The sequence below is a fragment of the Protopterus annectens genome, chromosome 3.part0 (assembly GCF_019279795.1).
Source record: "Protopterus annectens isolate FY-2018-M chromosome 3.part0, PAN1.0, whole genome shotgun sequence".
In the NCBI taxonomy this organism is placed as follows: domain Eukaryota; kingdom Metazoa; phylum Chordata; order Ceratodontiformes; family Protopteridae; genus Protopterus; species Protopterus annectens.
In genome coordinates this window covers 480,780,019-480,807,225 of record NC_056731.1, presented here as the reverse complement: position 1 = coordinate 480,807,225, position 27,207 = coordinate 480,780,019, and the positions used below count along the sequence as shown (strand labels likewise).

At 40.1% G+C, this 27,207-nt stretch overlaps 1 protein-coding gene across 1 annotated transcript in view; it reads right to left on the bottom strand.

Annotated features, from left to right (window-relative positions):
• ADCY1 (adenylate cyclase 1) overlaps positions 1 to 27,207 on the bottom strand; it is a 1,911,278-nt gene that overhangs the window by 520,765 nt on the left and 1,363,306 nt on the right. Inside the window, exon 10 of the mRNA XM_044065602.1 lies at positions 23,498 to 23,692. Coding sequence (XP_043921537.1) covers positions 23,498 to 23,692 — 195 coding nt within the window. The remainder of the gene's footprint in view (positions 1 to 23,497; positions 23,693 to 27,207) is intronic.

The window sequence follows — 27,207 nt, the reverse complement described above, 5'->3', positions numbered from 1 at the left end:
TTTGGGGATAAACTCTTGGCTAGGCTTGTAAGAGCCCCTGGGCCATTAGCCTAGTAACCTCTTAAGATCCTATGAGGTAGTTCAAAATGCAATGTATATATCAAAATATCAGAACAGACTAACATATAATTAGTCTGACTGATGGAAATTAACTAGGATGGTGTGTAATCATACTGAAAATGAAGAACAATTAACTAATAGAATATGATAAGAATGTAGAGAGGCAACTTCATAGACAGGACAAAATATTGTTTGTGTGTGTGTGAGAGAGAGAGAGTGTGTGTGTGTGTGTGTGTGTGTGTGTGTGTGTGTGTGTGTGTGTGTGTGTGTGTGTGTGTGTGTGTGTGTGTGTGTGTGTGTGTGTGTGTGTGTGTGTGCACACTCATGCCTTGTCAAAAGGGTGAATAAAGGTAGGAAAAAAGGAAGAAGGAATCAAAAGTAATCTGGTGAGTTCAGTAATAAAAGAAAACAAAATAGCTCATTCAGTAGAGGAAGAAAGGAATCAAGAAGAGATTAATGGACCTAAATATTAATCCTTGTGAAAATGAGACAGAGGAAAGACCAAAGAAAGTTAAAATAAATTTAGTGAATAAAGTTAGAAGAAGATGGAAACATACAGGCAATATTTATGATAGTCCTTGTGAATCTAGGGCAAGAAATGATGATGAAAAGATATGCAATTGTTTGGGCGTTATTGACAAACAGCAACATAGAAGCTGTAGATGATATTAGACACATTTTGAGGGAAACTATAAATGAGTGTTTTGTCTTGTGGAGCCACAAAGTAAAATAGAAGGTTTTCACCAAAGTGAAACAGAATGAAAGACGAATAGTAGTCAAATGACAGTAAAAATATATACTTTATGAAAATGCATTGCTGTTTTGAAGGAACAGTAATGGAAGAAAGTGGTTTTGATTTTTGTTAACTCAGTAAATTTGGTATTGGGAGACAGGGTTAGAAGTTAAAAAGGTCAGTGAAAATGAAGAGATATCATTCATTTGAAATTTGATTTAAAAAGTAAGGGCATCACAACTTATTTGGTAAATAGTACAGATTTATTCAAGCTACATGGCTAGGAAATAAACCCTTATAATGAAGTGTTGAGATAAGTAAAATTTGGCAGGGAAAAAGAAACCGATAACTGAAAATGGACTGACTTAGAGGCCCATATAAATTTACAGTTTCTAATCTTTTCAATCAACCCATTCTAGAAATATACACAAAAGTCATATTGGAAAAGCTTAAAATATCCACTTTAAGGACAGTCTGGGGAAGAATAAAATCAACAATAAAGACATACAATGGCTAAACAGAGAAAATTAACACCAAACAAGAAAAGACAGTGCTCAGAAGAATTAAACGACAAATTAAAAATAATTGGTAGGAAGCTATATATACTAGAAATTTACTGGGCTGAATTAAATCATACAGAAGGAAAAGACAAAAATGTATGCCATGGGCAAAACAAATGCAACGACTGGCAAATTAAATAGAAGATATTTAAAGATAATTATATGGAATGCATGTGTCTTACTAATAAACATGGAGATAAGATTCTGGGAAATTTTAAAAAATCCAGTGCAGCGACTGCTGCAGCCCCTCTCCACTCCAACCATAGTGTGCCCACCACCTCAAATATACTGTGCCGCAAAGGCTATCCACCTGGCCCCATTTCCTGCTTCACTACCAGATGCCCTAATAATTCAATGGCTTGCCTAAAGAACCCTTCAGCAAGCATCATCCAAGCAACCCAAGGACAATATACTTAAGCAGTGTATGCTATTTTAATGCCTGTATGCTATTCTATGCATCTAGTGGAGTGCACACTACTCGGTGTTGAAATATAGTTCCCCTACTCTGTTAGCACCAATGAATAAATAACAGAACCAATTTAATCCCTTCCAATAATAACCAAGTAGTTTTTTTCCCCTGTTTCTCTCCACTGCTGTTGTTACTCTTAGACCCTCTTGCAAGTTAGCTTTAACTACTAAACCCCAGAATTACAGTGGGTCCTTGCCCTTAGAAGGAACCCACCTGTAGTCATACAAAAATAATCTTGGCTGACTGATAGGTTTTGGTAGCCTTCTCTGCTCACTCTCGGCTGTGGTGCAACCTGCTCTGTTCACCCTCACTATACTCGGGATCATTTCGCTCCCCTACCCTATCCCATTCCCACCCACCCCCTCTTTCATTACATTTATTTCTCTCCCCAACACACCCATTCTAACTTCTGCCTATCCATCCATCCTATCACATCCCAGTCAATCCCAGCACTCCATTAGTCAACCTATCCAAAATAACACACTTAATCCATACCACCCATGTTTAATACCCTACCCATATTTCACCAATATGCTATGTATACCTCCATGAGAAATCTATCCCTACTCTCCACTCTCATAAACTTACTGGCATTCACCACCTTAGTGACACACTTCCACAACCTCCACATAACAGTCTATTACTCCCCAACAACTCTAGCAACAGCCAATCCCACTCACCCAACACAGCATGTTATATCATCACCTTTCCTATTTCATATCTCTACTCCTCAGCATATCTCACATAAGATAATTAACACTCACTCTTCCACAAACTACAACTTTAAATTGCTATGGCTACTAGCTAAACTAAAGATCCTCCACCCCCCTTCTACAACTCCATCCTATTAGAGGGTGACAGTAAAGCTAATCCTGGTCCCCCTCCCTGCTCCCACTAGTCCCCATATACAAGCATCTCTTTTTCCTGCCACTAACTGTTTCCAATACAAAACTACCGACCTCACAATACTAAACTTCAACCTCAGAAGTCTACTAAACAAAACAACTGAATTCCACGCTACAATCGCCCACTACTCACCACATGTAGTTATCCTAACCGAAACCTGGCTTAAGCGACACATCCAAGATCAGGAAATATTGCCTCCTGGTTTCAATATAGTCAGGCAGGATAGAACTGTTAAAGCTGGTGGTGTTACTATACTTTACAAAAATCACCTCAACTTACGCCCTCCAGTAATGACAAATATGGAAACCCTAATTACCCACCTACAACTTAACCCTCAAATTTATCAACATAATAGCCATCTACCTACCCCCAGGAAACAACCTCTATACCATAGAAGAGTTTTTAAGCTGGACAGGCTCAACTCTTAGACAGGAAACAATTATAATGGGAGACTTCAGTTTAGACTGGAATACTATCAACTCCAAAACTCCCTCAAATCATATTAACCTGTGTGGTTTTTCACAGTTAATCCTCAACATAATCCAGGCTGACAAACACTCCAATAGAGTCAATACTTGACTGGCTGCTCATCAACTCTAACCCTGACTCATGCCTAGCAGGCTGTCTACTCGCCACCCTAACCAATTACACATCTATCTTCCTCATTACTCCCCCAGAGTAGCCAAATATAAATTTGTCTGTAACAAATCAAATTTCACCCCAGATACTTTCACCACTGTCCTCCAACAAGTTGTTTGGACCCCCTCCCTTAAATGCATTCAACTTAACCTAGCAGTTCAATACTTCAGTTACCAATTTCTCTCTTGCTTAAACTCTCTAGTCCCACTAAGAAAAATACATACAAAAGTACAACACACATACAGGCTGTTGTCAGAGTCCAAAGACAGGGAATGGCATAAATTCCAACTCTCTAAAAATTCTGATTCCCTTTGAAAGTACAAGCAACTTCACAACTTATCAAAAAAACAAATCAAGCATGATAAAATACAATACTATACTTCAATTCAAAGTGAGTTCCACAAAATCCCCAGAAAAATCTTTTGCTCAGTCAACCAACGTCTTAAACCTGGCCAAATACCCACACCCTATCCAAGCCCATCTACCTCAACTGACAATATAGCCACTCGATTCAACAATCACTTTGTAAATTCTATACTATCACTAGTCAAGGACAATAACAGCAACCAATTATTACTACCCCTCAGTGTCGAAAATAACCTAGACTCCTTCAAACTCCAGCCCATACCAACTCACTACATCAGTAAACTACTAGCCAAACTTAAAATCTCTAGTTCTGGTCCTGACCTACTGCCCAGTGAATACCTCCAACTTGCTGCTGATCCCATTACTTACCCTATCTCTATACTGTTAAATCGATCTATCACTGAGCAATATGTACCATCACTGTGGAAAGAATCTCATGTCATCCCTCCATCTCCATAAAGGAGGTGCCTCAATAGACTTTACAAACTATAGGCCCATTGCCCTACTTTCCCCAATAGATAAAATACTTGAAAAATGTATCCATTCCCAGTTACTTAACCATCTCCTAAAAAATAACCTACTTTCCCCCACACAACATGGATTCCACACTAAACATAGCACAACGACTGCCCTGATTAGCTTCATAGACACAGTGAAACAACATAGGAACTCTGGCTCACTCACATCCTCTATATTCCTCGACTTACCGAAGGCCTTCAATACAGTCTCCCATAAACAACTGATCCACGAACTAATCTCCTATAACCTCTCTCACTCTACCATCTCCTGGTTCATCAGCTATCTAACAGGCAACAAGATGTTAGATGGCAAGATGAACTCTGTCCTTTACTACCAATTTCTGTAGGGCTACCTCAAGGTTCTATATTAAGCCCTCTCCTGTCTACCATTTTCACAAATAAGTTATACAGAGCCACACATCATGCTAACATTATCCAATATGTGGATGATTCCTCCCTAAAATGCTCAGCTCCTACACTACCTTCTCTACAAAAAAACCTCAGCAATCCTTCCTGGATATTGAAAGCTTCCTCAAGCAATATCAGCTTCTACTCAATCATTCCAAAATCAAACTTCTGATCTTCTCCAATAGTAGAAAATGTCCTGACCTCAGCTCCTTCATCATTTTTTCATCTAACAACATCTGTATTGAGCCCATTGAAGCAACTAAACTACTGGGCGTCACCACAGACAAGGACCTTAAATTCGATAAACACCTTGACTTGGTAATCAAAAAAGTGCACTTTAAACTAGGCTCCCTTTATAGGATAAAGCCCTTCCTTACAGAATCCACCGGTCATGCCATCAGCAGAACCCACCTCCTATCTAGTCTCCTGTATGCCTCATCCATTTTTACCAATCTAAGAAAATCAGACTTAGCTAAACTTGAATCCTGCTACCACAAGACAGCAAGATTCACTACTAACCATCTAACTAGGACCCATTACTGCACCTCCCTTAACCAACTTAATTGGCTAGAACTACCCAACCAACTCAGCTACAACGAATTAGTACTCACTCCACCCTCCACCCAGAAAACTACCCATCCATTAGCGATATCATCCAACTCTACTCAAGTAGCAGGTCCCTAAAATTATCTAACAAAACACTCCTGAAGGTCAGCAGGTCTAACTCATATGGAGACGATCTCATAAAACTGCTAAGACTTAAAACAGTATACCACAATACATTCTCGATACTGAAAGCACATCCAAATTCAAACAGCTACTAAGGAAACACCTCAAACAAACATGGTTGTGCTCCTGCAGTAGACCCAGTTAATCATTGTTTAACCATCCACACAAAACTGCCATCCAACTGAGCCTTTACCGCTTCCTCTTTTTCTTCTCTCCCCTGTCCCCTGCCAATCTGTAATTTTTAAAAACTCCTGCCTATGTACTATCCTCCCACTCCTACTCACTCCTGCTTCATATCTTTAATATCAAATCTAAACTCATGTTCTCTCCTGCTCTTATATCTTAAGATTAACCCATCATGTTGTTCTCCAGCTACAGATGTTTTATTTCCTAAGAACTCTGACTGTACATATAATGTTTCTCTATTCTTTAATGTCAAACCTATTGTGTGCAAGTCTAGCCTGTAATATACTACATGCCAGTTGTAATTGTATGTCTGTGCCCAACTACCTCGATGTATTAGTACCATGTAAAAGTTTGCTAATGATTGTAATACTTTGTAAATATTGGTAATTGTTTATATCTGTGGAGTTTTTTCTCCCTGGGCCTCCCTGAAAAAGGGTCTGCTTAGACCCAGTTGGACTTTCCCGATAAACAAATGGAAAATAAATAAATAAAATAAATTTCAGAAATGTGGGTAGAAGAGATAGATGCGATTAAAGAACAAACATTTTAAAACATATGGGGGACAAATTACATGTGAAATGTCATAAAATAATTACAGGTAAAATACGCTGATAATAATCAAGGTATACTTTTGTTAGATATTATTAGTATTACTGGAGAATTCATATTGTTTGACTGCTGCAGTCTGAAAGGGATGGATAAGTCAGAAAGGATGACGGGCAGAAAGGAAAAAGAGCAAGATGTGGTAATAAATAAGAAAGGAATCCTCTTTTTAAACCTAGTATCATCATGCAATTTGGTGAACCTTAATGCCACCAGCACAATTAATAATAGTTTTATTCATACTTTCATAATAAGAAATAGCAATCTGATGGCTGGTTACATTATAACATTACAATATTTAGTTAAATTAAGTAAATGTATAACTATGGAAAGAAGTGAAAGTTATTATTTACCTGCAGTACTAACCTAACAACAAGAGGTGGATATTATCCTAGACCTGGTCATTACCAACATGGGCGACCGATGCTCCACACTAGAGGTCAGCCCCTCACTGGTCAGATCCGACCATAAGCTAATCACACTAGACATCCACATCCTGCTCCCACCCCCCATTAAGGTAACCACTGTAAAAAACTTCTCCAAAGCCAACTTCATGCTACTTGACATAGAAGTGGCAAACTTCATGACACCTATGCAGACGGAAAGTAGAAGTGTGACTGCTGAATCTCACACCAATGCACTGTATGAACACATACACGAGTGCAGGGATCGTGCCATCCCAAACAGAACCAAGACTCTGTCTTCCAAAAAAAGGAAGCCAATCTGGTGGTCCCCTGCCACAAGCAAACTCTACAACAGAAGGAAGAAACTGTTGCAAAAAAGAGTAAAATCCCATGATTGGAAAAACTCTCTTGTCAGCCTCAGTAAGAAGCTGAGATCCCTCATAAAATCCTCCAAAACTAGTTACAAAAACAAAATTGCCACAGATTCTAAAAACAATAACAAGGCATTCTATAATGATGTCAAGAATCTCAATGGCAACACTCAGATCTGCTCTGACTTACAGCACAATGGCAAAAAATATACAGCACCAACTGATATTGCCAACATCCCGACAGATAGGTTCAGTGCTAATTTCACCCCCCTCTCACCCCCTAACAGGCCCATCTCAATACCGGAAGAATGCCAAGTCCCAGTAATCATGGCCACACAGGTAAATACCGCACTCTCCAAAGCCAAGAATACAGCATCCATGGGACCAGACAACATCCTGGGCTGTGTTCTGCATGAACTACAAAATGAACTGGCACCCCACCTAAGTACCATGTTCATTCATAGCCTCACTTCAGGTTTTGTGCCTACTGAATGGTGCATAGCTACGGTTATCCTACTCCACAAGGGGGGAATCTAACACAGACCGCAGGAACTACCGCCCCTTTAGCCTGACAAGCCTGATCTGCAAGGCCATGGAATGTATCATCATGGAACTTATAAACTAAGACATAGGTAACGTTCAAGTTCTGGACTCCACTCAGTTTGGGTTCGTGAAAGTTAGATCATATCTCCTAAACCTGATTAACTTATTTGAAGCAGTCACCAGAGACATGGACGAGGGTAAAGTGGTTCACACAGCCTATCTAGACCTCACCAAGGCCTTCAACACCATCCCCCCACTCTGGAATCATAGATAAACTCATTAGACTGGGCATAAATCCCTACATCACATGATGGGTTGCCAAATGGCTCACTAATAGAACCCATACCGTGAAAGTAGCCGACTCCAAATCCGACTCCATACCAGTGACAAGTGGAGTACCACAGGGTTCAGTCCTGGGTCCCCTCCTGTTTGGCATCTACTTCTCTGAAGTTCAGGCCAACACAGAGGGTCTATGATTAACAAGGTTCGCAGACGACTGTAAACTGGGAGCCATTACTGAATCCCCAAATGATGTGGACATTCTACAAAATGGCCTCACTGAGACAGATGCCTGGTGTCAAAGCCATGGCCTCAAGCTCAATGCTAAAAAATGGAGAGTCATTCCCTTTGGGAAAAACCCTGTGCCCATTAACTAACACATAGTCGGTAGTCCACTAAACACCGAAAGTGTGATAAGAGACCTAGGGACACAGGTGGACAGTAGTCTCTCCTTTAATAACTACATCACCCCAGTAGTCAGGAAATCCTTCTATGTGGCACACCTCGTCACAAAAAGTTTCTCATCCAGAAAGAAGGAGGTCATTGTTCCTCTCTACTCATCCCTCATTAAACCTGTTATAGAGTGCAATGCCCCATTTGGTATGTACCTCACAAGACACTTACAACAACTGGAAAGGCTGCAGAAATACCTCACAAAGAGGATCACTGGCCTCAAACAGATGCCCTATGCAGACCGTCTCAAAAAACTCCAGCTATATTCTGTCACATATCGCCTACTCAGAGGCAATCTCTGCCTGACATATACAGAGCCATGTCAAACCCAGAGCTACTGGAAATGCTACACTTGAAGAAGTCCCAGTCCTTCTGAGCCACATGCTCCAGGGACCTAAACCTTGTCACCACAATAAACGAAACATGCTGGAGGGATAGGTTCTTGTCCCAGAGACTTCCTATACTCTGAAACAGACTACCCATTCATGTCAACCAGAGCACCTCATTAGTCCTCTTTAAGAAAAACCTTGATGATTGGATGGGAAATAGGAAATTCACTTTCACCTCTGTGGTTCTGCTCGACAGGGGCACAGGAAAATTATTTTTTTGGATGGCGAAAGCCAAGGAATTTGTATGGCTAGGCTTATATAGGCCCTAGGGCCAATAGCCTAGTACCTACCTATGAACCTATAACATAACATTGGAAGCCTGTGTCAAGAAACACAATCAAATTACTTTCATACTGAACTACAATTTTGTTTCCTGGATGCAGTTAGAGTCAATAAACACAATCAAACTACTTTCAAATTGAACTACATTTTTTTTATTTCCTGGATGCAATTAGAATATATGCAAAAGTAAAATGAAAAGGAAGATGATTAAAAAAAACAACAGCATTGCAAAGTTAAATGAGGACATATTGAAGAAATGCAAAAATGATGCTGTCAAAGAAGTTGGAATGAGAAAAACAGGCTGATTTGATTAGCATTTGCAAATAGCATAGAATATAAAACATATTTCAGAAAAATTAAGCACAGGATACTACTTAACCACAGACCGATAATTAAATCAAGGAAAACTACAGGAGTCAATTCAAGGGTGGGAAAAGAAATGTATACAGAAAGAAGATGGAATAAAGACCATGCAAAGAAACGATAAAAAGGTATTTTGGAGAGAAATTAGACATGTACAAGAAAACTAACAAATGGCAAATAATAGGTTCAGTGTGGAAGAAATACTATGAGATTAAACTGACCTTGGTGTGGATGGAACCACTTTAATGGCATGTAGCTAGATTGACTACAGTCAAAAAATTACAAAAGAATTAGAAGTTGATGCAATCAAAAATGGTAAAAAGCAAAAATAGCTAAGGGGAGAGGACAGCCCTGCCTGGTTCCTCTGCTCAGGCAGAGGTATCAGAGAGGACCCTACCCACTTTAATTTTCACCTCCAATCCTTCATCTAACCTCCTAATCAACCTTATCATTTTATCAGGGAATTCAAATGCTTCCATTGCTTTGGTCATAAAATCCAGCTTACCCTGTTAAATGCTTTCTCTGTATCAAGACCCACCGGCAACAGTGGTGTTTTCTTACATTCTGCTTCCCTCTGGATCATCATTGTTCTGTTTATAGGTTAATAGGTTGGTACTAGGCTATCGGCCCTAGGGCCTATACAAGCCTAGTCATAACAATTCCCTGGCTATTTCTTCTCACGGAATTTACTTCTCTGTTATGTTGTCAAATGTTTGCCTCCCTTCCACAAAAACTACATTGATCCATATAATATGCATTATACTTAGAAACTTTGGCAAAGAAAATAAGGGACTCAAAATTCAAGGATATAATTGGTATGGTAGTCAAGAAAAGCTATTTGCAGATTACATTATTTTATATCTGACAAAACCAGACAGAGACATTGCAGTGCTGTGGAACATATTGAGGCAGTTTCAAACCTTATCAGGATGCAAAATCAAATAAGCCAAAACAAAAGCAAAGCAGTAAATGATGTACCCACATACGAACTGGTTCAGCAATATCCACATTTATGGGGACATGATACAATGAAATATTTAGGAGTATGGATTAAAACTGATACTGGTATGGCAGCTAAGGATATGTGGGAAGAGACTAAACAAAAGATAATACAAAACTGAGAAAACTGAAGCTCTGTTATATGGATATCAATAGTAATATACAAGCAGTTAAAATGTTTTTAGTCCCTTTAGTCTTATAAACTGGTCAGGCATATTTTTATCAAGGATAGCAATTAATAAAGAGCTGAAGGGTTTTAACTGGGAGGTTAAGACAACAAGAGTCAAGTGGGATAAGCTCAGTCTTCCAGTAGGACAAGGCAGATTGAAATTACCCAACTTGAAAGGGTATTTCAGAGGAACACAGTTAAGGCTCGTATACATATCACAAGCAGAAAACTATAATTCAAAGTGGAAAAAGATGATGGTGAAACGGGGGAAACTCAAGTAACAGGGAGAGACTGGGATTTTGGAAAAAGACCTTTAAGGAGAACAACAACCATACAGACTATATTCACAAATTAGCAGAAGGTCTTCTAAGAACTAAGTCAACACGGGAGTGAAGAAAGGAGATTCTGCCAATAGAGATGACTGCAATTAGGGATACAGACAATAGGCAACAATGGACAGGAATATATTGCAGAAAACTGGCAAAGGAACCAAGGTACTGGGAGTAAATAACTAGGGAAAGGTAATATAATGGGAAGATGCCAACAACTTATTTGGACTGCAGGCTAGAGATTGCGCTCACACCAAGGATTGATATCAGAGTACAGGCAAAGAGAAAGAAATGGGGGGGGGCTGTAAATGAAAGACCAGCACTGGTAGAGTTTTAACAGAATCTAGAACAGAAGTCATCGTTAAGAAAGGAATAATTAGTAGAACATATAAAATGTTGCATGATATTTATAAGAATTAATTACAGGAGGTTAGGAAAGATTGGGAAGAGAGATTAGATAAGCAATTCGCAAAGAAACAATTGGGAAGATTTACATATGTCTCCCAAATATGCAACAAAATCTAGAACTAGACTTCAAAGAATTTTTCCTCAAGTAGACAGAAAAAGTTGGAGCCGTTACTTGGAAGAAAGAGGTAATTGGGAATATATATTTTGGGAGTGTAATGAGTTGGCAGACTTTAAAGATTTCCTGCAGACTGCTCTGTCAGAGATGCTGGGTGAGCAAATTGAAGTAAGAAATTATTTTTTGAGCTATGATACAGAACAGGAATTGCCTAGACATAGTAAGGTCTTGATGAGTTTAATTATGATGGCTGCCAAAAACACAGTTACTAGAAAATGGAAATCAAAGTCTAAACCAACTTTACTAGAAGTAGTGAAGATAGAAACAGAGATAAACAACTGGAACTGGGTTCTTTAGAAAAGGGTAGGAGCAATTACACAGGAAAAAATGGGAAATGTGGGATCAATACATGCAGTGAAGGACAGAGGTTTAAAAATAGGCAGGATTTGTGTGAACTATGTAATGGTTGAGTAACTATGACTGGATATGTTAAAAGTGATATAAAATGTTTACAGCTACAGTTTTGTCGGCACTGTTTGGAATGTATAATGTCTGCAATTGTGATTGTCTCGCTATGGTTTATTTTCATTTATATAAATGTAAACTGGCCTGTGTCATACATGATAATTTAATAAAGATGTTTCTTGTTTAAAAAAAAAAAAAAGCAAAAGTAGCTAGTTAGGATGATAACAGGAGTGAGGCATATACTTGAACCTACTGAGGCATATACTGAACCTACTGATATTGCCAATATACTGACAGATAGATTCAGTGCAAACTTCACCTCCCTCTCACCTTCAAAAGGTCCCACAACAATACCGGAAAAATGTAGTGTCCCGGAAATCATAGAAACACAGGTGAAAACAGCCCTTTCAAAAGCCAAAAACACAGCATCAATGGGGCCAGATAGTGTCCCAGGCTGCGTCTTGCAAATAACTACAGAACGAACTAACCCCCCACCTAAACACGCTGTTCATCCTCAGCCTCTCCACAGGCTATGTGCCCATAGAATGGTGCACAGCAATGGTTATTCCGCTCCACAAAGGAGGGGCCACAACTGACCCTGCTAACTATCGTCCCATAAGCCTGACTAGCCTGGTCTGCAAGGCCATGGAGCACATCATCATGGAACTCATTAACAAAGATACTGGGAACCTCCAAACACTTGACCCGACCCAGTTCGGCTTTGTTAAGGGCAGATCATGCCTACTAAACCTGGTTGACTTCTTCGAGACAGTTACCAAGGCCATAGACGAGGGAAAGGTGGTTCACACAGTCTACCTTGATCTCGCCAAGGCGTTCTACACCATTCCTCACTCGGGTATTATAGAAAATCTCACCAGCCTGAACATAAACCCCTACATCACAGGATGGGTTGCCAACTGGCTTACAGACAGAACTCACATGGTAAGAATAGCGGGCTCCAGGTCTGACTCTAAACCAGTTACAAGTGGTGTCACGCAAGGCTCTGTTCTGGGACCCCTACTGTTCGGCATATATTTCTCAGAAGTACAGGCAAACACAGGAGGACCAAGTTCGCCGATGACTGTAAACTGGGAGCCATAATCGACTCTCTGGCTGACACGGACATCCTCCAAAAAGGCCTTACTGAGACAGACATCTGGTGTCAAAGTCATGGCCTAAAGCTAAATGCCAAAAAATGCATAGTCATCCCGTTTGGGAAAAACAAAACACCCATGAACTACCACATAGGCGGCAGCCCCCTTAATATAGAAGCGGTAATAAGAGCTCTGGGGACCCAGGTAGATAGTAATCTCTCCTTTGACAATCATATTGCCAAAGTAGTTAGGAAATCCTTCTATGTGGCCCATCTAATTACTAAGGGGTTTGCATCTAGAAGTAAAGAGGTTATAGTGCTCCTCTACACATCACTCATCAGACCCATCATAGAGTACAATGCCCCATTTGGGATGTAACTCACAGACACTTCAACAGCTTGAAAGACCACAAAAGCACCTAACCAAGAGGATTACTGGCCTCAAACATATGTCCTATGCAGCCCGACTGAAAAAACTCCGGCTGTACTCAGTGGCATATCGCTTACTCAGAGGTGATCTCTGCCTGACTTACAAAGCCATGTCCAACTCAGAATTGATGGACATGCTCCACCTAAAGAAATCCAAGTCACTGCGAGCCACTCGCGCTAGTGAGCTAAACTTCGCCACAACAATAAATAGAACATGCTAGAGGGATAGATTCCTGTCACTAAGACTCCCCATGCTTTGGAACAAAATTCCTAACTACATTAGGCAGAGCCCCTCACTAACACTCTTCAAGAGAAGCCTTGACGAGTGGATGGGTAACAGAAAATACCTTCATTGACTCTGCTTGACAGAGGATCAGTTAATTTATCAATGGGGCAGCGAAAGCCGACACACTCTGGCTAGGCTTATAAATGCCCTCAGGCAGGTAGCCTAGTACCTACCTATGAACCTATATAAGCTCTTGCAGTGAAATGGGCTTGGTGAGAAACAAATTTATATGAGGAGGCTATAAATAACATCTCCTTTCCTGCAACATGGTGATGAGGTATTATAGTCTGCATCTAAAGAAAATCAAGTTCAGTGTCTCACAATCCTTCAGATCAATAACGTTATTAGATACTTCTCTTAAAAGTGTCGCTGCAATAATTCTGATTTAAAAAATATACTTTTCAAAAATTTCCATCAGTCAGATACAGTTTGCTTATGTCAAAAATGTCATTACTGATACTGCATTTTTGGTATATAGTGAAGAAAAATTCAGTGATAAGATGTGAAAAACGTTTGTTGACATAATTTGACACTGAAGAAGACTTTATTATTAACAGAATAAAGTTATGGGAGATTATTTTTAGGAAAGGGATTTATATATCAAGTCATAAGTATAACAATTCAGCTTGGGTACAAGTGAAGCATTACAAATAGGGGTGTCAAGGAGGGTTTATCATACACACACACACATATATATATATATATATATATATATATATATATATATATATATATATATATATATTAAGAATGTATTCAAAGCTATTGAGGTAGGAAGCAATGCTCATCTAGGCTAGGAAATACACTTTTTGCTGCATTCAATTATGTTGACTGTTTGCTTTTATTTGCTGTCAGACTTGAGACACTAAAGAGCGAAATACAGGTAGTGGATAAATTTACAAATGTGCAAAAGCTTCCAATAAACAGCTACAAGATAAAACTTATAATTTATAGTAAAAGGAATTGTTCAAGACCTAGCATTTTTTTTCTTTTGCGAAATGTGGCATTTCAGGATGTCTCAAGCACTTACTACTTGGGAGTAATTTTTTCCCCAAATAATGGGGCCAGGCATACATAGAATTTGTGTTAAATCTAAGACTGAACACATGCAGTGATCAACTAAAAATGGACACATTACTTGATGTGCTTCAGTAATGCCATACTGATTGTAATAAAGGCAAAGGGTAACAGTCTTTAATATATGTGGTAACATTTTGGGATGATATGAACAGTTTGGGACTGCTAAAGCCTTTATATACAATTAACAGGGAGTTAATATAGCAATAACCCACGCCTGGGTGTGGGTAATGCTGGATTTACCCATGGTTGGTGTGGTTTGGTCACGAGGGCGAAGCTGTGATCACGATAATGTGGACTCTATCTGACCAACATGAGCCGCAGGGATTAAATGTTCAATTACACTTAATTCAAATTTGTGATATTCAAAAGTAGTCAATGGCATACCAGAATCAGAGTGGAAGAAAAGAGGATTTCCTGTGATAATTACTCAAAGGAAAATGTGACACATGTGGTTAGAGAATGCCCCTTACACATAAATCACATAAATGAAATGGAAGTTATGTGTTTACATATTTTGGTCCAGACTATCAGAATAGTATAAACTATGACTGGAAATAACTTGTGACTTTAGTTTTTACATCCAGTAATGAGTACACCATCAGATACACTATGGTAGCTGTATTAGTGATACAGAAAACTATACAGGTTCATAGGTTCATACTAGGCTATCTGCCCTAGGGCATTTATAAGCCTAGCCAGAGTGTGTGTGGCTTTCACCACCCCTTAGGATGAGAATACTATACCCATTAGTTTGCTGTGCCTCTGTCCAGCAGTGACACAGAGATGATTCCCGGGGTAAACCTACGATCTCCCATCCACTCGTCAAGATTCCTCTTGAACAGAGTCAGTGAGGGGCTCTGCCTCACATGGACTGGGATTCTGTTCCATAGTGTAGGGAGTCTCTGGGTGATGAATCTGTCCCTCCAGCATGTCCTATTTATATCCGTGTTGAGGTTTAAGTCTCTTGCTCTCGTGGCTCTGGTGGATTTGGATTTTTGAGGTGGAGCATGTCCATTAATTCCGGGTTGGACATGGCCTTGTATGTCAGGCACAGATCACCTCTGAGCAGACGGTATGCGACTGAATAGAGCTGGAGTTTCTTCAGTTGGGCATCGTATGACATATGTTTGAGCCCCTTTACCCTTTTGGTGAGGAACTTTTGGGGTCTTTCCAACTGCTGCAGGTGTCGGGTAAGGTACATTCCGAATGGGGCGTTGTACTCAATCATTGGTCTGATAAGTGAAGAGTACAGGGGTACAATGACCTCTCCTGATCTGGATGTGAATCCCTTCATGATCAGGTGGGCAATGTAGAAGGTCTTCCTAACCACTTTGGCAATGTGAGTGTCAAAAGAGAGGTTACTGTCAACTTGGGTCCCCAGGTCCCTGATAACTTCTTCCGTGTTTAATGGATTACCACCTATGTGGTAATTAGGGTTTACCTTGTTTTTCCCAAAGGGTATGACTATACATTTTTTGGCATTTACCTTAAGGCCATGGCTCTGGCACCAGTTATCCATTTCTATGAGACCTCTCTGGAGGATGTCTGTGTCTGATCGAGTGTCAATTATGGTGCCCAGTTTGCAGTCATCTGCAAATTTTGTCAGCCACAATCCCCCTATGTTTGCCTGCACTTCAGAAAAATAAATGCCGAACAAGAGGGGGCCCAGGACTGAGCCCTGTGGGACACCGCTCGTGACCGGCTTAGAGTCTGACATGGCACCAGCAACTCTAACCCTGTGTGTTCTGTCCTTGAGCCAGTTTGCAACCCATCTTGTGACATATGGGTTTACATCTAAGCTGGTGAGCTTTTCTATGATGCCCGAGTGGGGTATTGTGTCGAACGCTTTTGCTAGGTCAAGGTAGGCTGTGTGAACTGCCTTACCCTCATCAATGGCCTTAGTGACTGTTTGAAAAGTCGACCAAGTTCAAGAGGCAGGATCTGCCCTTGACAAAGCCAAATTGGGTAGGATCCAGTGTCTGTAGGTCCCCAATGTCTTTATTTATGAGTTCCATTATGATCCTCTCCATAGCTTTGCAGACAAGGCTCGTCAAGCTTATGGGGCAGTAATTTCCAGGGTCCGTAGAAGCACCGTCTTTGTGGAGTGGGACCACAGTTGCCGTACGCCATTCTTTGGGTACGTATCCTGTAGTAAGGCTAAGATTAAACAGCAACCTTATGTGTGGGTTTAGTTCCTCATTGAGTTTGTGTAGCACACAGCCGGGGACACCGTCCGGTCCCATTGATGCTGTGTTTTTTGCTTTAGAGAGAGCAGCTCTCACCTAGGCATCTGAGATGTTTGGGAGGCTAGACTCTGGTGGGATAGATATTTCTCCTTTTGGGGGGGAGGGAGGGGAGAAATTTGCACTGAACCTGTCTGCCAGTATGTTGGCAATGTCTGTGGGTTCAGTGATTTTTTTATCATTTTGGACTAATTCTGAGCATATCTGGGAGTTTCCATCCAGGTTTCTAACATAGCTAAAGAAAGCCTTATGATTGTCTTTTGTGTCATTAGCGATGTTTCTCTCAAAGTTGGCCTTGGATGATTTTATGAGTGATCGTAGTTTTTTGCTAGTATTGATCAGAGATGCCTTCCCTTTTAGGGATTTTGCTCTGTCATGTAGTAGCTTTCTCCTCTTGTTGTAGAGTTTGTTTATGGCTGGGGTCCACCAGACCAGGCGCCTGCCTTTGGTGGAAAGGGTCTTGATTTTATTAGGGATTGCTTGATCCATACATTCCTGGAGGTGCTCGTAGAAGGCATTTGTAAGGGTTTCAGCAGCGTGGGTTGTGGTTTCCACTGGCTCGGGGGCCTTGAAGGATACCACTCCAGTCTTAAGAAGTGTGAAGTTTGCTTTTGAGAAGTTCTTCACTGTGGTCTTTTTTGCTGGGGGTGGGGGCGGGATGTGGATCTCCAATGAGATTAATTTATGGTCTGATCTCACCAATGAGGGATATACTTCTGGTGTGGAGCATTTTGTCCCCATGTTTGTGATGATCAGTTCTAGTATATTTTCTCCTCTTGTGGGAATGGTGACTAGTTGTTCCATAGCATTTGAGTTTATGATCTCCAGGAACCTTTGGGCTAGGGTGTTGGGGCTTGAGTAATGTTCCCAGTCTATGTTTGGGTAGTTGAAGTCACCCAATATGATGGTGTTTGGAGAGACATTCATACTCTCCAGTGTCTTCAGGAAGGCTGTGTGGGTTTCCTGAGTTTGAGAAGGTGGTCTGTAGCATGCTACAAACTGTAGGGAAGTTTTACCTATGGTTAATTGCACCTGGATGGTCTCCGATGCTTCGTGCGTTGCCACTAACCTGGAGGTGTGGGTATCCTTTATGAATATGGATACTCCCCTGTGGTTCGGTCTGGATTTTGGGGCCGGAACGCATGATATGAGGTATAACCTGATAGTGCTGGGGTGCTCTCAGGAGCCTTGAACCAGGTTTCAGTCACAGCACAGACATCGATGTTCTCCATACTGAGGAGGGCTTTGAGGGTGTGCTTCTTGAGGTTTAGACTTCTGGCATTGAGCAGTATTACCCTTAGTTTTTCTCCATTTTTGTTTTCTAGGGCGGTAGGTTTATCATTTGAGCCTTGCCTAATAAAGGCTCTATGGGGTGGCAAGAGCCTTTGCCAATATCCGGAAGCCCAGGGGTGACAGGTGCAAGCCGTCCCTTGCGAAGCAGCGTGGCTTGTCAAGCATGTCACCCCAGGCAGACAGACATTGGATCCCCTTAGAATGACACCAGTAATTAAGCCAATTATTAAAGCTGATCATTTTGTCTCTGTATTGTGGCATCATTCTTGGTGAGGGTAGGATACTGCTCAGGGTCAGGGTCATACCGGCCTGGGCTACATAATCTGAGAGCTCCTCTATGTCTCTTTTCATGTAGTCCAGGGAGGTACGTCTCAGGTCATTCACACCGGCATGGACAATGACTGAGTCATACTTGTACTTGCTGTGGAGTGACCTGAGTGCTTGTGTTATGTGGCGGATTCTAGCGCCTGACAGGCAGCTTACTGTGATCTTTTCCTTGTTCAGTCTGGTGAGTGGGACGTCAGTGTGTCTGACTATGGAGTCACCTATAACAAGTGTGTCTGGCATTGTGTTTGGCCTTAAGGGCTGTGACTGTTTAGCACCCTGACTTTGAGAACTATGTGTTGCATGTCTTATGTCTTGAGGTGGCAGTTGCTTGGGTGTCTGCTTTGGAGGCCTCTGTAGTTTTGGTAGATTTTTGATCAGTGCCTCCGAGTATGTCTTTGTGTGTTTATGTGTTTGTTTTGCAGTTGTGATAGTTCTATGTGAAACTGGGTTTGTGGTGTGCGTGGTTTCCTTCTCCTCCTGTCTGGTCTTGCCAGTCCTGAGTTGAGAGAGCTCAGCCTCCAGTTTGGCTATATAGTTGCATCTCTCACATGTATTTGTGTTTTGTGGGAAAAGGAGTGGGTTGTCTGTGTACATGAGGCAATTGTAACATTGCCTCAAGATGCCCAGATTCACCAGCTGAACAGGAGAGGACGCTAGCAACTGACCCTTCGACATGCTTGAAAAAGTGAAAAAGTTTGCTGTGTAACTGAGTCAGAAGGGACCTATAGGGAAATGGGTACTCAAGGGGATTCTAGGCTAATGTAGTACTTTGTTTAGTATATAAGTACTTTACCTATATAAAAATGCTTTAGGAGCAAGTGCTGAGCTTTTGAGATAGAGAATAGACTGTTTAGATTGCAAGTAGAGAAGTTCTAAGGGAAAAATTGAAGAGCAGACTTTACGGAGCCAGAAATAGTTTAACCTTGTTTAACCTGCGCTGCCCGATGGTGCTCTATGGGCAACTCCGCGCTAAATCACGCAAAAGCATGCTAAAGCGGGCTTTATAGCAGGGGGTTGAAAAGAGCTAGGAATTGACCCAAAATGGCCAATAGACTACAAGTTTCTGGCTGGAACCACTGCTCTAGGGACAAATAGGCTGCTCAGTGCTCCCCACTCCCACTGGTGAACAAAGAAGCTTCCCTTTATCCAAATAAGGATATGGAATAGCACAGGAACCAAGCCAAAGCCCAGAGATCAGCAAACTCTGAAGACTGGACTATTCTAGTTCAGTAAGGCGGGAAAACAAGATTTTTTTTTTTTTGCAGAAAACAGAGGAAAAACAGACAGTAAATGCTATAAATGCTTTTAAACGGCTAGCGCACTTGAGTGTGTTAGCCTACAGGTAAAATTAAGCAACAAATAACTTTTTAAAAGTGCAAAACAGTTAATCAACACAAAAACAGTTTAAATAGAATGCAGAGCTGTATAAACAGGCGAAAATGCAGTCGCTAAGCAGTAAGTAATCAAAAAGCCAGGAAAAAGTCACTCTTTTGCTCTCTGCTGCTTGTAGAACTCTGCAGGGCACCACGAGGAGCTGTGCTGAGTTGAATACAAGCGAAAAAGCGCGCTAAAGCGGGCTTTATTACAGGGGGCTGAAAAGAGCTAGGAATTGACCCAAAATGGCCAATAGACTACATATATACATAAAAATGCACTTGTATAAATGTTTTAACGGTGTCACTTCAAACAGTATACTGATCATAGCTCTTAACCTCTTAGCACAAACACCTGGACAAAGCCAAAATAATGGGGTAGATAAAGCTGCATTAATAGGGACAAATTTTACAATATTGCTCTTATAAACTTAGAAGGTTCCTAGAATAAAAGGTCTTGTGCCACCATACATTTTCTGAAGGATATGATGTCTGAAACTGAAATGCCTATCATTCTTTAGTGAATTCAGTCCTCACTGATTTGCTGCAAAAATCCAGAAAATCACAGATTTTATGAGCAACAGATCAAAAATATGACAGTTGAGAGGTATGATACCGCTACTGTAGAATGTTTCAGGTGTTATAGGGGAATCTAATAATGTGATTCAGTGACATTTTGTTTTTGTTTATGTTATGGGCTGCAACAACATTCCTATTTAAACAATGTAATTCAAATTTAAATGAGTTAATATATGGGATTCAATGACCTTTTGGTTTTATGTTATGGTGATGTAGTAACATAACTACTGAAACTCAGAACATTAAATGAACCATTTATAATTTTCCAAAATTTCATTCAATTAGCAATCTTTATGTATAAACCTGGCTCACAGTCTTTGGGCTCTCACAGAAAATGATCAGTGGAAGTGACTGCAAGCTTGGCAAACAAATAGTGATAGTGTAATCTATAGTGCATCAGCATAGCACATATTTCTGAATTATTTACACTAACAGAACTGTATGGCCTTAAACCTGACTTCAACACTGGCCTGGGCACTTTGTGAAGCCTGCAGAAAAGGATGGCCATGCTCATTCTGTGGGTAAGGGTGGAGCTTAGCTAGGTGCATGCACCTGTGTACACTCACAGGTGCAGCAATGCAAATACATGACTAGAAAGAGTGCACAGTTCACCATGTCTCCAGTATGTGGTAGACATGCATCACTCATTCTCTGCCCAGAATGGGGTTATAGTCATCATAACTGCTCATATAGCCAAGATGACATGGTAGAGTGAAAACAACTCTTTTGGCTGCCTGAATGATAGTCCCTCTGGATGGCCCTCTAACTCACGTACATCAGGACCACTACCAATCACAAGGGAAAAAATGGGCACTAGTCTATTGAGGGAGGCCTTAAGGACAATATCTAGGGAAAAAAAAACATATGCATTTTCTCTTTTTATTCTTTCAGTCATTTCTGCACAGTGGACTGAATAACAGATCTTGCAGTCTTTATCATAGCCTCATTCAATAACCATACTTCTATCAAGTGTAACCTCACTGAAGGTCCATCCTGTTAAAGTAACTGATTATGTGTGTGTGTGTGTGTGTGTGTGTGTGTGTGTGTGTGTGTGTGTGTGTGTGTGTGTGTGTGTGCGTGTGTGTGTGCAGGTGTGTGTGCATATCAATAAATCCCTTTCATCAAATACACAGGAGATTTGGACAAAGGCTTGAATAAACAAAATCCAACACTCACAATTTAAAAAAAATCCAATTTTCCCACTAGCAAAATACAAACCTATAACAAATAAATAAATGCAAGCATTTTTTTGCAGGGTTCAATCCCCAACTTTCCACAAGCATGTGTATATATATATATATATATATATATATATATATATATATATATATATATATATACATACATACACACAGACACACACACACGAGCCACATAGTCACACAAATATGAACAAGGGAGAAATCTCCTAGAAGAAATTAATCACTGTTGGTGCACAATGAGAAACTGCACCAACGGTTATTTCCTTCCTTAACAAAGGTATAGCAATAAAAGAACATGACTATTGCCTCACTCACAATGTTCAGGCATAACACAATAAACAAACTATTCAACTACATGACACTGCACTGACTGCATCTGGCTTTTTAGAATGTAGTACAAATAAGTCAAGCAACCAGAAGTTTAACATTTCACATTACAACCATATCTGAATATAGATAGATAGATATTACACAAGTACATAGCTGGCCAGATAGATACAGACAGACATATACATACACACACACCCCTCTCACACACAGGCCTATATGTGCACGTGCGGGCGCGCACACACACACACACACACACATGTTTGGATAATGGGAGCGTGACTTCAAAGTTGGCATGTGTAATTAGTGGAGTTATGCAGACCTAACATAGTGGATGAGTGGATGTAAAGGGCTGGCTTATTCTCCTGCAAAAATGTTATTTTTTTTATTGTCTGAGGGGTGTTTTTGTTGAGGTTATGATTTGTGATGGTCATATATGTTAGTTGAGGTTTCCTTAAGTCTTTCTTGATGAGTAATACTTTGGAAGTTTGACTGATCCTGTTATTCAGTTTACCATCTTGCTTCAAGTGAAACTTCTTATTCACTTCCTTAACTTCCCTAGCATTTGTCATTGTTAATTTTTCCGTCTTGGTTTCATATTTGCATACTTGCAATAATTTTGCATACTGCCCTACTATCATCTTGATATAATTAAGGGAATAAATACTTGCTCCGGAAGTAAACATTGAGATATACCTGTTAGTGGTTTTGCTTGTAATAGGCAACTGTTTTCAGCGTTCCATTCCTTACTGTACATTTCCTTACTACATCACCATAACAAACTCTTACCTACCGTTCTACCTAATTAAAAATACAATAAGTCAGTTGCTTAAAGTCAAGATTCATTTGGATGTTAGTAGAAACAGGAGCTGGTGACAAGCAAGGCTTTAGTAAACCAATACAAGATGCCAACAAGATACGGGACCCGGGAGGGGGTGGCGGGGAAGACTGGTTTATGAATAAAGTCTTTAGATGTGGTCAACATCAAGAAAATGTCCTTTTGTAAAAAAGGTTATGGAATACTGATCTAATAAATAAATATAATAATATGTCTGAATGACTATTTTAAACAATTCAGCCAGTTTATTAACAATATCTCAGCAGTTAGTAAATCTAGAGTCAAACCATTTCACATCCAACTGTCTTGACTGACAAATGACAGCTTGAACAAGTACATACAGGAGAATTCCGTAGCTTTCAGTTTTTTTAAACTTTGGTCTTCAGTTAATGTACATAACACAATCTCTGCACAAGATACTTTTATTTATAAGGTGTTCTTTTTGACCAGTTCGTATAAATTAACTTCCAACAACTAGTAAATACTGTATTCTGATTTTCTGGAAGTGTTTCTGTTTCTGTCAATTGCATATTTGTACAGTGCATAACACAATAATCTAAAAAAAAAGTAAATTTGGAATGTAGAACTATATGAAAGTACATGCCAACATATTTTATATTCCACAAACTGTATGCACCTTACATAGAGTCATACTAATGAATTGGATGGGTTCCATCTTACTTGTTTTTCGCGTGTGGAGTATTTATAAGTTAGTGAAACAAAATTGAAGTCTGTCATTTCAAATTCAGTTTGTCGGGCCTCTATTAAACGGCTGATATGTCTGTTCACTCTGTTAGCAGGTGTGTGGTGGGCTACATTTGCTGGAAATGAAGAGTAATTTCGTAGTTTCTCTGAAGCCATCCTTAATGCTCTCCTCTGCAATAAAACACAAGATGATGCAATAAATTTATTCACTTATAGTTACTGCTTTCTTATGTTTCCCTAAATTGCATTATGAATAAAACTTTTAAAAAGAAAATTTAATTGCAGTAGTTTTACTCACATACATTAGTTATTCCTAAAAGTGCTTCTGCCTGAACAAAACAAAAAATATAATCTAAGGGTAAATGCTAATGTTTTTCATATTGATCACTGCTGCAGTAGCCTTATTTATTTTATTTTATTTATTTATTTGCAGTTGGTTTACCAGGATAGTCCATTGGGCCAAAAAGAACCCGTTTTCAATGGAGTCCTGGGGAGAAAAACTCCAAAAAACAAAACAAACTAGGTACAAACAATAGCATGATAATAACAATAATACAATAGTACAAGATACAAACATATGAGTTTGAAACTTCAGGAAACATACAAACAATACTCAAAATATTTAAAAAAAAACTCAAAACTTTAGGAATTCAAACAATACTGTTTAGAGAAGAGTGATGTTACTTTACACATACAGAGTGGTTATTTTGTAAGGAACATAAGCTTATAAGGTACAATCAGGTAACATGAGTGTGAAGGAAGATGTAAATACCATATTTTTACGAGGGGTGGGAGCAAGAGCATTCCCATTTGGCCTTTTATGAGGGGTGGGAGCAAGAGCATTCCCACTGGGACCTTAGATACATATGAAGAGATTTTTTAAACATGTTATGATTGAGAGTAGTGCGAATCGATGGTGGGAGTGAGTTCCAGAGACGAGCTAGGTTAAAGGATAGTAAGTTTTTGCCTGGAGGACGAGTTGGTTTGTGTACTTCTAATAGGTTTTGATTGTTAGACCTTAAAACCCTATTGGGTAGGTGCATCCTGAAGGCGGAAGACAGGGAGGGACAGAGAGATGGGTTGAGAATGAGCTTGTGGGCTAAAGTTAACTGAGTGTAGTTGAGTTGATTAGGTAACTCAAGCCAGTTTAGTTTTTGGAGAGAGGTGCAGTGGTGGGTGGAGGACCTGTGGCCGTTTGCGAACTTAGCGATTTTGTTATAGCAGGAAGAAAGTTATTTTTTTAGAGAGGTCTGAAGATTGGTTAGCAGAGGAGCTCCATAGAGAAGGGAGGGGATAAGAAAAGAAGAGGAGAGAGTGATTTTAGAGGAGCATGTGAGGTACTGATTTTGACGATAGAGCATGCCTAGTTTTTGATGGGTTTTTTTGATATTTAGTTGTAGATGGGAGTTGAAGTTAAACTGGTTATCAATTTGGACACCAAGTAACTTGGTTTCAGACACCAGTTACAAGGATGAGTTATTTTCGCTAGTAATAGAGAATGTGTTCATATCGAAAGGGGTAGTTTTTGAGGGGGTAAATACCATTAGTTTAGTTTTGGAGGCATTGAGTGCTAGGTGGTTTATTTTCATCCAATGTTCAGTAATTGAAAAAGCTTCTTGTGTAAGCTTTTGGAGCATAGAGGGAGATGTATCTGAGCAGATAATGGTAGAATCATCTGCATATTGGATGATGTTAGAGAATGGAATGGATTTGCGGAAGTCATTTATAAATATATTGAAAAGAAGGGGACCAAGAATGGAGCCTTGGGGAACTCCGGTAGGGGTACTAAGAAAGGAGGAAGTGGCCTTTTTCCATTTTACAGCTTGGAATCTATTTGATAAATAGCTAGAGAACCAGTTCACGGAGGAGGAAGAGAGGTGAAGTTTTGAAAGTTTAGTTAAGAGCAGGCTGTGTGAGATAGTATCGAAGGCTTTAGAGAGGTCAAGTAGTAGGGTGGAGACAATTTGGCCAGAGTCACATGCTTTATTAACAGTCTCAAGATAGGAGAGTAGGGCTGTCATAGTGCTATGATTTGGTCTGAACCCGTGTTGAGTAGGGGTTAGAAGGTTATTATCTAAGAGATGTGGTAAGAGTTGGAGTTGGACACACTTTTCTAGGAGTTTAGAAATGGGGGACAGGATAGCAATGGGTCGGAAGTTGTTGACATTACAGTTGTTACCACCTTTATGCAGAGGAATGATGAAGGCTTGTTTCCAGAGTTGGGGCACTGTACATTCATGGATGGAACGGTTAATTAGAATGCTTATAGGATAGGCAATTGCTTCAGCAGCTATACTTAGGAAGTAAGAGGGAATGTTATCAGGTGCATTCGTACATGGCTTCAATTTCTGAAGGAGTTTCTTTATAGTAGAAGTGGGTATTGGTTTTAGTGAAAATAGACCTGAGTGTGGAGAAAGAGAGTTGGAGGATGGTAAGGATGATGTGGAAGTTGGGGTAGGAGAAGAGCTGAAGGATAGACTGTGAGTAGATGGGAAGGAGGGAGGAGTGATAGTGAAGGGTAGAATGTTTGCAGGAGAGGGTGGGGGTGTATTAGCTATATGGATCACATCTTGCATAGGATATAACAACCAGCCATTTTCCAAAGCTTCAGTTCAACTTCCTTACACCCAAACCATTAGTTAGCTAATGCTGTGCTGACTAAAAAGTCAGGTTTCAGTGCCATGCCCTTCAGAGCTTTCTTGCTGCTGAGAAGAACATTTGTGCACTAACACAATTCAATTGCTAGACAGATAAGTTCCCTTCAGGGAAAAATCATCCATATTTTTTGCTTGTTTTTATTAACATTTTGTGAGAAACAAGTACATTTATGTTCAGAAAAAATATTTTGTGTGACGGTCTTGTGACTTATCTACTTTTAAATGGAAGCACACTTTTTACTTTTGTGGTAAAAGTTACTTTTTTTGCTACTTTCCTGTTTCACCGGCTATTGCTGCTAAGCTTCCATGGGAAATGAGCACCATTTTCAGCTTCACCATGGAACAAACTATCAGTCCCTCAGTCAGACATTTTTGCAGCCACAAAAAGAAATACAATTGTTGAACACTCTTTGCCACCACAGGAGGCTGGTAATTTGCCTTAGTCCAGGCGGGTGATTCGGTTGTGGCCAAAGCTAATTCCTTAGACTACATCTTTTTCTTTGGATCCCTCTGTTGTAGTCCATACAGCCATCGTGGTCTGGGAATTGCCATATCTTCTGCAGCTCTTGGTGTCCACTCAGTGGGAAAGGGAGAATCATGACTCTTCATTCTTTTGAGAAGGGGCAGGGAATGTGCCCCTGCTAAGCTAGAACGCTGTGCACATCCCTGAGGAAGCTGTTCCTTGCAACCCTGGGTTTTTGATTTCCCTAATTTTACTGTCAAAAATAGGAAATTGAAAATGTATCTTCTCTCATATCAGTTACTCTGGACAGGAGGACTTTATTGGGCTTGGCTCAAGGTTTTGTGCAGGAACTTGACACTTCTTGTAAGGTGGTTTCTGATGCAAGAAAGAGAGATTATTCTTTCCCTAAAGAGGTTCAAGAATTGGAATCTGTAGAGGATTCTGAAGGATTTTTGTTTATCCTCACATTTCTGATTCAGATTCTGAGGAGAGTTTGATATCTGATTCTCCCTATAAGGAATTCTCATTTTCTGACATTATTTCCAGGATGAACCAATGCTTTCAGT